Source organism: Lupinus angustifolius, chromosome LG11 (genome assembly GCF_001865875.1).
Source record: "Lupinus angustifolius cultivar Tanjil chromosome LG11, LupAngTanjil_v1.0, whole genome shotgun sequence".
In the NCBI taxonomy this organism is placed as follows: Eukaryota; Viridiplantae; Streptophyta; class Magnoliopsida; order Fabales; family Fabaceae; genus Lupinus; species Lupinus angustifolius.
In genome coordinates, this window is record NC_032019.1 from 27,805,649 (window position 1) to 27,819,010 (window position 13,362).

A 13,362-nucleotide genomic window follows, 5' to 3' on the forward strand; every position below is an offset into this window, starting at 1 on the left:
TATTAAATATTATTTTGACTAATCATAGCTCATAAACTCACATCCTAGCACAAAAAATTTAATGTGCTCCCCTACTACTTCTGCCTCTCTTTCTTATTATTATAATAATTTGTAAAGTACACTGATACATTATGAGTTATAGTGAAATTACACGAATTACTCTTCTATTTTTTATTCATTACAATATAATATAAAAGCTATTTAAACAATATTTCTTTAAAAGTATTGATGCATATAAACAAAAAATAATGAAAAGTATTGACTCCCGTTTAGACTTATCTCAACAATATATTATATTTTGTTTAACTTTATTACATTTATCATCTTTTTTGTTTAAAATATTAATTTATTTCTCATGCAGAGGTAGTTAGTGTAATATATGTATATAAATCAGAAGAAATTTCATAGGTGTAAAAAATGGAAGACTGATTTATGTAATTTCACTAAAATTTAAGGGTGTCAGTATAATTTACTCTAATAAATTATTAGATATTTAAATCAATCTAATTATGTAATATCGAGTCTAATTATATAACAATCATCCTAAAGGGTAAAAAGTTATAAGAAATTAAAATTCTATGCTAAGTTTCAATGAAACTAGTCAAAAGTCAAAAAGCAACTTGGTGATGAAACAAACCAAATGGATGAACAGTGTCCAAACCAATTAAAAATAGATGGAAGATGAATGTACCAAAAAGATGAAAGATACAAAATATGAAAATTTGTACATTCTATAAAGACACCAATTGCACTCTCCCAAAGACATTCCATAATTAAAGCAACAATGACATAATTTGAATCATGCTGCAACAATTGGCAGACTAAAGCTACAACATGAACAAGAAAACTAGATGTGTAATGCAGTGCGATATTGGCAGATTGAGAATCCAGACATGAGCAGCAATGAAATCTGAACAAGGACAAAATGTGCATTTCAGTGAGATATCCGGGATTTGGAATCCAGACATTAACAGCAATGAACTCCGAAAAGTGCTCAAATTTCATCTGGCATTTGGTTTCTGTAAAGGCTAACATACAAGGGGATGTAGCTTAATTTCAGATTATACATTCTCTGAACTGGCCACCTTCTCGGCTTTCTTCTGAGACGATTTATTCCCTGCCAGCTCCGCATATTTATTCAAGGCCTTTCTCGCTAGCTCGTAACCTGCAAAGTTCATTGCACCCAGAGGAGCAATCCAAAAGAACCTGGGAACTGCACCTTTAAATAAGCCGAGGGGTCCCTCTTGGCGAATTATAGAGAAGGCTACCATCGACATTGACACAGACTGACCCTGTGAAGTCATCATTCTAGTTTTCACGACATCGAAAGGTGTTGTCGTGACAGAAGCCAAGCCACCAGTTATAGCTCCAACAAGAACCATCTCCCAGGGCTCCAGTTCCCTCCGTAGTAGTTTTGAGACCGCCTTAAAAACAGAATGACAAGATCAACATTAATGACCAAACACTATGACATTATGAAATACAGGAGCTTCATTCAAAGCCAAACATATGATAGAATGCAAATGTTTTCCACTTTTCTCCACCAATGGCTACAAAGTAAACTTAATGACAAGCAAAATAAACAATGAAATTCTATTTGCTTTAGTTTATCATTCTATTAAGTTAAAACTATCATATCAGTCAATCAATGCAGAATGCATTTTTTACAACATTTTTCAGTGGAGATTTATATAAGTCAAACATTTTTGTGCCAATTCATTGTAAACAGAAAACATTAAGTTAAGACAGCACATTTTTACTGGGGATAGTTAATTACAAGACCGCCAACAATATAAAATGAACATCATGGACCAATTAACCATTCAAAAGGGTCAATTAAACCATTATTCGCATTGTTAGCGGTTCTTCTCCCTAATTCTCCGTTTTTATGGTCTCACGTATCTCAGATGCATACACTGACATGTTCAGGAAAACAAAAGTATTATACCTGGTTGAATGTACAAAACAACATGAGATACTGTTTGCAATCCAAACATTTCTAGGAAGTTAATGTACACAACAAATTCCTAGTAAAGGGGCATATACCACAAACCAAGTAAATATGTATAATAATCTCTCGAAAACATGTTGAATAAGTAAAGTGAATGGCCAAATGGATTTGTTGTTGATTAATTCTCAAATGTCTTAAATATTTTTTATAGGCGAAGTTTTTGATAGGGATGGGAGAAATTGTGCAACTATCGGGGTTTGAAGCCAGGTGCTCACACTTTATGACTCGTAGCTCTACCACTCAAAATTAGTCTTCTTAATTTGGATCAATGGAAACATTATTTATTTTAATATAAACTCTAATTTCATAATGCATAAGTCTCAGTAATTTCCATGACTAACCAAGGGCCTCTGAAAGACACCAAATAGCATGTTGGATCTTGGAAACTACATACCTTTTTAGATTCATCATACAGACCCATACCAGCAACATAAAATGGAACCTCTCGACAAAGGGTAGCTCCAGTTCCACGAAAGAAACCCTTAAGTCCATCATGGCGCCAAGTCCCAACTAAAGCCTCGCCCACATTTTCATAAAGACCTGCCTGCAGCCGCTGCTTTAACACCTCAGAGGGGATCCGCAATACTGTTCCCAAAATTGTGCTACAGAATGATAACATAGAGTGTACCTACATAAATGCTATATAATACACTAAGCCTTCTGTATTTGAAAATAGAATCAAAAGATAGAGCCTATTAAGCAACACAACGAACCTGTTATCTCCTTTTTTTACAACCATAAAAGAAAAAATTCATTAAGATGAAAAAAACAAAGAAAATATTAAAAACTAATATCAGTTAAGCACTTACTAAGACTAATGCAACAGCTTTGACCAATCCATATTAGATAACATATATAGTTTGAAAGATTGGTTTAACGGAACAATATCTTCATAATTAGCTGAATGCTAAGAAAATGAGACTATTCACATTGTTCTCTGAATGCACACAGTGCGCAAGGAAAATTAGAGGGCGAGGAACACATAACTAGGAGTTTCCCAGAGAATAAATAAAAGGAAATGGGATATTTATTAATTACCTGCATTTGTGGTAGTGTTGGAGCAACATTTATCAACACCATTTTACTAGCTTCAAATACCCCAGTTCTCAAGCCATGGCTGTATATTATCAGAAGCTAGCATGAGCTTAAAAAGATAATAACATTATCATTGTTAACTGAAAGCACTGATGAATCTTTCCCTTTTCTTCCATGCTTATTTTTATTGCAGAGAAAAGTGGGAACAAAGGAGAGAGAAAGGTGGAACAAACAACCTTGTAAACTGTCCAAGAATTGCAGGGATTGATCCCCTGTATAAACCCCGTGCCCCGATCTGTGGAAGCTTCGAAATGATTTCAGGGAAGGATAAGGTTGATGCTTGTACTTGGGTCTAAAATACCAAACAAGACAATTATAAGGCCTTAGTTATAGGAAGGTGACAAAGTTGGAATAAAAAAAATGGAAATTCATCCAATATATAACCAGAGTGAAACATTAACTTCACCAGTAACTGTAGTTATAATTAAGTTCAAGACTTTACCTTGACGGTATCAACTGGATGCATTAATGCACAAGAAAGGGCACAAGAAAAGCCACTTGCCAAAGCAGATCTTAGAACACTTCCAAGAGGAAGTTCAACAGGTGGTGGAACAGCAACGACAGTTGCAGCTTCAAACCAAATACTCCTGTATAATAAAATAAGTATCGATTATTAAGTATGCATCTTGGTCATTGGCACTAACTGCCACACCTGTATTATCCATATCCCCCATCTCATCTCAATACATAATTTCATTTGCCATGAACTTATGCTTTAAATTTAGATAAAGAAGAACAGGAGTTAGGGACATCATCCAATCACAACCATTTAACAAATTGACAATGATGCTAGACAAATCAAATAAAGCAACAAGAAATAGCAATGGCTTATTGGCCTTGTATTTTAAGGTAGCCACTTCCCTATTAAAATTAGTTTTGGAGTTCTTGGTGAGAAATAGCCACGACCTACTAAAGAGCAGTTTTTACTGTTTACTATAAATGTCTGACAAATGTGACGCTTCGTCTTGCAAAGATAAAAATGCAACCATATTATTTTTCAATGACATCAAATTGGTCATTCAATGATAATTAATGCCATCAGTCATATGCCAGTTAAATTTATCCCAAAAGTGACACCAAATTGGTCCTTAACTGAACAAAACAATGACATTAATTATGATTCAAGGACCAATTTGATGTTGCTGATAAATAAAGAACCAACATTTTGCCACATATATCTTTGGACGACCAAATTGGTCATTTACTATAAATGTTTTGGTGAAAACGAAAAGGGCAATGACGAGGCTTCCACCTAGTGGGGTCTAGGAAGGATAGATATAAGGAGTCTTACCTTCGCAAGCAAGCAAAGAAGTAGTTTCCAGGATTTGAACCCATGATCTTCAGGTCACAAGGAAAGCAACCTTACCATTGTTTTGGTGAAAGCAACAAGGCCAATTTTTATAGGAAACATTCAGGTCATGCAATTCATTGCTGCACTTGGTTGGAACAGAACACACATATTAAAGGGTGTTCATTTGCCATTGATTTTCTAAAGGATAGGAATTTGATTATGTCTGCCTTCTCCATGGTCTGTTTTCATATGGATGTTTCATGTTCCTTTTTAGTATTTTGAATTTTCTGTTTTGGGGGGATATCTTACCCTCCCATGTTATGTTTCCCCTCTATTATGGTGGAACTTGGAAGGGAAAGGTAACTTTTCCTTTTAATTAAACAACCCCCTTATTCATTTTTATAAACGTTTCATAGTTCACACAACCAAGAAATGAAAAATTATCCCTTGTTCCCTCCAAACTACTTCATCCGAACATAATATAGAAAAAGATTGGTGATGGACCAAGAGTAGTGGACACTAAGAAAAAAGAAATTTGAATGAGTGTATTTATACTACCTAGGATCCTCTTGAAGACGGTCAGAGGGAAGCAGAAGCATGAAATTGCGGAAATGTCCATAAGAAATAGATCCTTCAGTATTTGCATTCAGAAATTGCATCATAGCAACTGCATCATCTTCATTTGCAGGAAGTCTTGCATTCTGTAGTGATTCCAGTATTTCACTCTTCTCCAGCATCCCAGACTTGCTTAGACATAGTGAAGTATATGCGCGAAGAATTGTTGGCTCCTTATGTTCCATTAATGATAAGAATCGTTTCAAACCAAAAGACTTCGCAAATAAGTGACTTCTAGTATGTCTCATAAGCTCATGAGCATATTTTCGTGGCAGCTTTCTATTTGTCATTGCGATTTCTAGATCTTCCAGAGTAACTTGGCCATCACCATCTCTATCGAGCTCGTCAAAGAACCTCCTACCTATGAAGAAAATGAGGGTGAAATTGGTATGATTTGTCATTTCAGATGATAGCACAAATAATATCATCATACACAGTCAAATAAACAAGAAATCTTATCTCAATAAGGTAACCAAAAAAGCCAAACAGATCAACTAAAAGATATCCAACAATCTAAAATTTATTACTCATGCAGCTCACATTACTTGAGGCACTCAATGATAAATTCATGGAATCCATGCATTCCACGAGCTGACACGAGAGATGCACTTTGGGCAGCAATGATGCTTCCCTCCCTATGGTATGCAGTGAGTGGAGATCTCTATGTACTAGACCAAATCAAGGGTGGGTACACCCTCACTTCATCATTTTAAGACAAGCTCACCATAGAGGAGCATGATCCCAAGAAAGTTGTGCACAATTAACATATTTCAATTCATCGCTATCTCCCCAGGCGCAAGAAAAAAACCAGTTCCTCTATAAACAAAAGAATCAAGTAAAGTCTGCAATATAATTCTTAGTTTGCATTTTCAATGTCTGATGGCTAAAACTAATAGCATTCACATTTTCCACAGGCAGATGTTATAAATGCATTACACAATCTTAAATATTAAAAGTTAAAACCATGTACCAATTACCCATATTGCTATGAAGAGTTGACAGGGGTTTTATGCACCTAAATAATATAATGTGTACTCTATTTGAGATGCCATACCTTCAGTTTCTGTGTACCGAAAGAAATCTTGTACAGAGAATAGTTTCTTCTTGTCAGGATACTCAGTAGATGTTTGCCCCAGCTGTGGTAACATCTCAACCAATTCTGTCAACGAAACTGTGGAAAGTGTCGACCTTATACGCGCCATGTTGGACAGAGTAACGCTGAGTATGCTGGTGGCAAACGTCTGAGGGGAATTTCCCCCAGTGTCTTTCCTGTTTACAACAGTGGCACTACTATCTCCCCCTTCGCTTGTTGAAGGACTTATTTCAATCACATTTGATGGCACACCACCCATCTTTGCAAACCTCAAATTCCCTAAGAACCTATCCACATATACTTTGTTTCCTTCCAAAATATGTTTCAGTCCATTCATGTCACTAAAATGAGTCAAAATATGTGGCGGTGCCTGACAAGTTTTCCCACGGTCATTGCCATTTTCTTGAACTCCCTGATCAAAACTCTGAGGAATCCGAGGAAACTGATCAAAGATAAAACCTAGAAGGCACTCAAGTGAAGCATGCTTTCCTTCCTTCTCTATCACACCCGTGTCCCCGATGGTTGTAATAAACTGAACCTTAGATCCATTTTGCTTCACTTCAGATGAAACATTGGGCTTCATGCATGAACACAACTTACCTTCATCACCAAATTTCTGAAACCACTTTCTCCCAGGTTTGACAGGATCTGCCATACCCTGAAGAAATCCATTAACCATCAAAGACCAAGTCATAGAAAACTTCAAGCAGTTAACACAAGATCCATCTTCCTTAGCAATAACAACCTCCTTCTTCTCATTCAACAGATCACCACTATTCCCATTTTCTACATTCTGTGAAAACACACCGAAAAAAGACTTCAAATTTACCTTCTCTAACAACCCTTTATTCCTCTCATTACCAACCACCACAGACTCATAACCCTTCTTCTGATTCTTCACACCACAAATCTGAAAGTTGCCACCTTCAATCTCATGTGCAATCAACCTAACCCCATTCTCCTTATTCTTAATAGTCCCTAACCAGCAATGCTCAAAATCACTTTTTGCTTTCCTAATACCCACTTCCAATGGTAAAAAAGCTTCTTTGATACCATTGATGGAATTGAAAAAAGACTCAACTGGGTCATTCCCTAACATCACCATCACTAACCCCTTTCAAAAACTCAGTTAAATACACCCTTTTCCCCAATACAGCATTCAGCAACGACAAAAAAAAGTGAAGACTCAAATCAACTACACACAGAGATAGTTAAAGGAAACAACTATATGATAATGTTTGTTACCAAAATAAGGATGAAAAACCCATTAACCTGTTGCAGAGGCTAACGATTTGAGCAGAAATTATGAAAAGTTGACATTTTTATCCATGATCAACTTCAGATTCCATGGAAAAGTCTGAAAAGGAGGTTACAACTTGAGAGTGAAAAAGAGAAAAGGAGAAGGCATAAAATTTGTATTGCAAGAGAAAAATGAAAATTGGTTAAGGCAAAAAGTAACATAAAAACGTTATTTATTGCCTTTGGAGAATGAAAGCTAAATGGATAATAGCTGATGTAAGACCACGTAGGATTTGTGAGCGGGGACACCAAAGAGAGGCTATTTAGGAGTTTATTAATGATGTAATAATTTATCAAATAGAAATTCTTTCAAAGTGTATATTATATGAATATTTATGTATAACCAATAGTATTTCTTTAGGATTAGTTTAAAAACAACTTTATTTATAGTTTTAATTAAGTGAGGGTTGAACCACTTTGAATTGAAGAAATTTCGGTTCGAACATGTTAACCCTTGTTAAATCAGATTAATTTGGAAAGTGAACCGGACGGTTCACTTAAAAATTAAAAAAAATGGAACACTACTTTAATCTTTTGTTTTACTCTGGTTCAAAAACGATGAAGAAATGTTACTTTCAATGTATTATACATGATTATTACTTATATACAATTTTATATTTATATATAATTATATATTTATAGATAAAAATATTAATCATGTATGAAATTATCATGAAAACCAGACAATTTAACTGTTTAAACCGCTTAAGTCTAATATGAGATCTCGTGGTTTAACGTTTTCACAACATTGATTATTGGGTGTTTTATTATCTCTAGTAAGAAATGTTGTTTGTAGAAAACATTTCTTGTATTACATGACTGTCATTTCTAACAATTATCGCTCTCAACAATCAAACCTTTAACTTTTGGTTATTGAAGAGATCAAGCGAAATCTTTCACTATTGAATCAAGACCGATGCTTACAAGAATTTAATCTTTAATATTTGATAATCCAATCTGACTTGTATGATTAGATTTGTGGTGTTGGTATCTTAGTTTAGTATTTGAAATAACAATTAATTTATCAAAATTAAATATATAATTTTTATCTCTTGTAGATTTAAAATGATGAGGCACGCATTGTTAGGAACAAGATAGTTATTTACATGGTCACTTGTCATTTTCCATATGCAATTATTAATTGTTTTAGTCAAATAAAATTTTAAATAATCCAATGCTTATCCAATTAGGTGATGCTTTATCAATTCAAGATTGATTTGATAGAATGATTGTTTAAAAAGTTGCACTAGGTACAAGAATGGCATTAAAACATACATATTTTGTTGTTGTGGTTGATGTTGCTATTTTCTATTGATAGGACTATTTTATTCGATGTCATCAAACCAAATACTTATTTATTTCTAATAATCATTCAAGAAGAACATTATATTATAGTAATATAGTAAATTACCATTGACTTGGAATAGTTTGTTACTGATTTTGAGGCCATTTCTATTTTTTTAAGTTTGGCAAAAACTATGTAAAACACTCTAAAGTGATGTTTTACAAATAGATACTACAAATTATCTTTTATATATAATTGACCCTTAAACTTTGAAGATAACTAAAATACATCTCTTTGTTAAGATAAAATCTCACTGTTAATTTGATTAAATCTACATTTTTAAATCATATATATTATTTTAAAGTTTTTTAATTTTAAAATTACTCATTTAAACTAAATGGATACATATATATACCATATCCTAATTTTAAGTTTTTTTATAATATACTTTTGAATCCAAGTTTTTTATTATATTTTTAGTCATCTATAAATAAAACTTGAATTTTTTTTGTACTACTAAGAGTATCTTCTCACTATAAAAAAAGCATATGGAACAAAATCATAAACAAAATGCAATAGTTAATAAAAAATAAGAGTAAACTTAGTGAGGTTTTTTGGTATAATAACAAAAAATGTGAAAATAAAAATGAAAAAATGTGAAAAAATGAAGTAATGTAAAAGTTAACCTTCATTGTGTTATATGCAGTGCACTTGTATTACTTGCACTGGTTCCGTCCATGAATAAGAGCAAAATAGTATCTTTGCAACTCACCGTATAAAAGAATAATATAGAGAATAAGGTTTCTGAATCTTACAGAAATTCTAGTCAAGAAAACAAATTGAAAAAGTTATTATCTTAAGACAGAATGGCTTATACAAGATGATCATCAGGGACATGTTTCGCTTTATCAGAATATTTAACTTCATATAACAAATAAAAGAATATTGATAATACTTTTCGAACCAGTATTCTGGTATTGGGTTGCTTCTAATATTTATAACTATCTTGAAAAGTTTTGCTCATATAGAAACACTTAAAAATAGAAGCAGAATTTGACCCAATTAGCTTATAGCATTTGGATTGATGTACTTTATAATACATATGATAAAATTAAAATTTTGTGGATCCACTAAAAAATATAAGCAAAGAGAACAAAACATCACATTTCATACGGTTTCACATACCAAACAGTTAGTGCCAATATAAAGAAAAGACCCCTAATTAAGGACTAAAGGTGGGTGATGACTGATGACAATAAAGACATACTGGTTCGATATTGTCTAATGACAGTAACATTGCATGATTGTTAACCAAAGGTTTACACAAGAAAATTTTACCATTATCATAGTTTTAGAACAAATATCTTCTTTATCTACTTAGGGGTGTGAGCGATTCCAGTTTAAACTGCAAAACCGATATAACCGAACCGAATCAAACCACAATATGTAGTTTGGTTCGGTTTCGCGGTTCAGTTTGTTTATTTTTTTTAAGGGACCATTTATGTTTGGTTCGGTTTATGGTTTTAGAAATTTAGGAACCGTCAGAACCGAACCACATATTAAAGAAATAGTTATTAGGGAATGATATTTTATTATTGTTTACATTCTCCAATCAACTTTGTGGCTAAATTGTCAATTTTGTATGAATTATAGTGTAATTTATGTTTCTAAATTATTATTATGTTAGTATTATATATGTTATTACTTACTAAATTGTTTCCTAGTATCGTGATGATTTTGAACATATTTTCCAACTTTTGTGGTATTGAGTTTGAAACTAACATATACCATATATTGTTATACATGCATGTATTATGTATAGTTATATATCTTACTAATTGTCAATTGTAACTATTATATATTTTACTAATTAATATATATGTTACTCATGGTGAATCATATTGTTACTAATATATATTAATTGTGAACTTTATTATTATATATGTGATAATTAGTTTTTTTCTTCATAAATTACATAATTGTTATATATGCTATTAACAAACAATTATGAGTTTCAATTTTTTACTCATCTATATATGATTCATAAACTTTTATAATAATAATAGTAGTAGTGTTTTTCCTTTTATGGACAAACAATATTCATTCTAATACATTTTGAACTTTCAACTAATGTAAGATTTTTTATAAAAAAAATTAATAGGAAAAATCGTGGAACCGAACTAAATCATTTAATAGTGGTTCGATTCAGTTCCTCTAGTTAAATTTGTGGTTAACTAAGTGGAATCGAACTATATATTTCTTTTCGATTCGATCACTGAAATGCACCAAAAACCGAACCGAATCAAACTTTTACACCTTTATCTCTACTGGTGTCCTCATTCTCTGTCGGACCAATCAGATTTTAACAAGTAATATAAAAATAGTATTTTCCTTATCCATGTCACTCATATAAACCGATGTCCAAAATATTTGTCCAAAATATTTGTCCTAAATCATTTATCAAAACCATATAGTAATTTCTCATTATTTAGATGAGTATTTGTTCCGCCCCAGCCAACCGAGCATCCCATGTTGATCAGACTGGTCTCCTTCCCGACTCGGCGAAAACTGGGCACGTTTGAAAAAAGGGTTTAATCGTGTGCCTCACTATAGGTCAGACACACTAGGTCGGTTCTGGGACCACTGCCCTAACATCCTGCTTGACACACTGCCAATAATGTACTATCACACCACCTGCAAATCTCATTTAACCTCCTGCCAACACGACAAGGACATGCATACGATATGGCTACCAGACCTGCTACAAGCTACAAATCAACCACGCATAGAATACGATCCTATCAAATCCGCTTGATATGGGCAAAACAGCCCCCGACAGACCCGAACGGTCAGGCATGTCAACAATACCCGCCAGAGATTATGTCATCCATCCTACCACTCTAAAAAGGGGAATCCCCCCATAAAGAGGTATTCATTATTCACTCTTATTACTCTTGTTTTCTAACCTTAGCTCTTTATTTCCTCTCATCAATCTCGTACTGACTTATAGTCATGGCATCTTTTAAGATACCTCCAAGGTTAGGAGCAAAAATCTTCTTCACAGTTATGAGTTGCTTTCAATAAAGCGAGAATCATTATCTCACATATAGTTTATGGAGTTTTTAATATTTTTGTGTTAGAAAATAAGCAGTGTAATTTTCATGAGGAACATTTTATGTATGTCTTAGAAACTAGCACTTAATGACTCAAGTTTAGGCATTGGCATGTGGAAGAAAAAGCTAGGGGTGTGATCAAGGCTCATTTGAATTCAAATGGTCGTGTGGAAGATTGCCAAGACTTGTTCAAATTCATTTGAATTCAAGCCATGTGGTAAGGTGCTAGGCGTGTACTTCTTTGTAGTAACCATATGAGATTTCCATGCCAAGACTTTTTCAAATTTATTTGTGTTCAATGTGCAAGACATGACCTATTTTTGTGCTAAGCATGGGTGTTGGAGTCATGTGCAAGATTCATGGCATATTCAAAATTGAATTCAAACTCTTACCAATCATATGGAAGAGATTCTAGCTAGCCTTGTGATTAAGTGTTCCTTTCTTTAAGGATAACTTTGTGCAAACCGTGTGGAGCTTATGGAGGATTCAAGTTTGAATTCAAAATCTTACCACTCATGTGGGAGAGATCCTAGGTATGTTCAAGCTCCATGCTAGACATGTGAATTCAAATTTCAAGTGCAAGTCATGGGGTAATATCCTTAGAGTTTGAATGCAAATCCCATTTGAATTCAAAATTCAAACAACATGGGTGGTCAAATCTTTTGGGGTGTATGTTTTGTTTTCTTGTTCATTGAACCTAGTCTTATTTTGTTTCATTGTTCGTGGAGTTAAGTAGTCTGCCACAAACTATTTGAATGAAGCCTTTCATTCATGAATAATAAGTTAGAACTTGAAATTATTTTGAATTTTAGTTGAGCTCCTAAGAACCCTTGGTCGAGCCAAAACCTAATACTTATCAAACATTTTTTGTTTGTGGCGTGAAATGCTTATTACCATTGGTGTGATGTCTTAACCTTGTTCTTAAGAATTCTTTCTTGTGGTAAACCTCATCGGCTTATCAAACAACTTTGCTTGTGGCGGCTACCCTTTCATTCCTTAACCATTTCACATAAACCATAAACAAACTGAGCCATACACTTAACCCATACACAAGTCATACCAAGCCATATACAAAAAAATGTGGACTACACTTAAACAAATTTTATTCTGCAACAGTCTCATAAATTTTCAAGCAAAAGAAACAATCGAAAACAAGGCGACCCTAGAAGGTTATCATCAATACCCAAGTCAGTTAAAAAGCAGATTTACTTCCCCTTCTCCTCTCCACTTCGATATTGGAATGTGAGAGGAGAAACTTGTTTTAATTTATTTAATTCAAAAGTAATAAAAAAATTTGAACCCCAAGATTGTTTTGATATCATGTGTTACAATCTAAGTACACTATTGTACTGTCCTGGGATCCCGACCCCAATTATAGAGAGGAGGATCTATAACTATAAGTTCTTTCGTGTTGATCCCAACCCCAATTAGATGTTCCACAACTTTGTACTCGAACAAGAAGTAACACTGATGATAACTTTGAAAAAATAAAAATGAAGATAAATGAACTGGTTCTGCAAACCATTATCAGTAACATCCAAATTCTGATCCATATGTAGA

The 13,362-nt window shown here is 33.5% G+C and overlaps 1 protein-coding gene across 1 annotated transcript; it reads right to left on the bottom strand.

The window, feature by feature from the left end:
• On the bottom strand, positions 645–7,551 carry LOC109360819 (mitochondrial substrate carrier family protein C-like). Its single transcript, XM_019605959.1, has 7 exons — positions 6,067–7,551; positions 4,956–5,373; positions 3,549–3,693; positions 3,283–3,398; positions 3,050–3,128; positions 2,406–2,639; positions 645–1,424 (listed from the first exon to the last, which is right to left on the bottom strand). Exons 1-7 carry the CDS (start codon positions 7,208–7,210, stop codon positions 1,062–1,064), a joined length of 2,499 nt encoding a protein of 832 aa, XP_019461504.1. The 5' UTR covers positions 7,211–7,551; the 3' UTR covers positions 645–1,061.

Excerpts from the sequence above, each read along its gene's own strand:
- LOC109360819 (XM_019605959.1), bottom strand. The coding sequence starts at position 7,210 with ATGGTGATGTTAGGGAATGACCCAGTTGAGTCTTTTTTCAATTCCATC. Across the intron at positions 3,694-4,955 it reads CGTCTTCAAGAGGATCCTAG|GAGTATTTGGTTTGAAGCTG; the intron begins GTAGTATAAATA and ends TTTATTATACAG. Across the intron at positions 3,399-3,548 it reads ATCCAGTTGATACCGTCAAG|ACCCAAGTACAAGCATCAAC; the intron begins GTAAAGTCTTGA and ends TTGGTATTTTAG.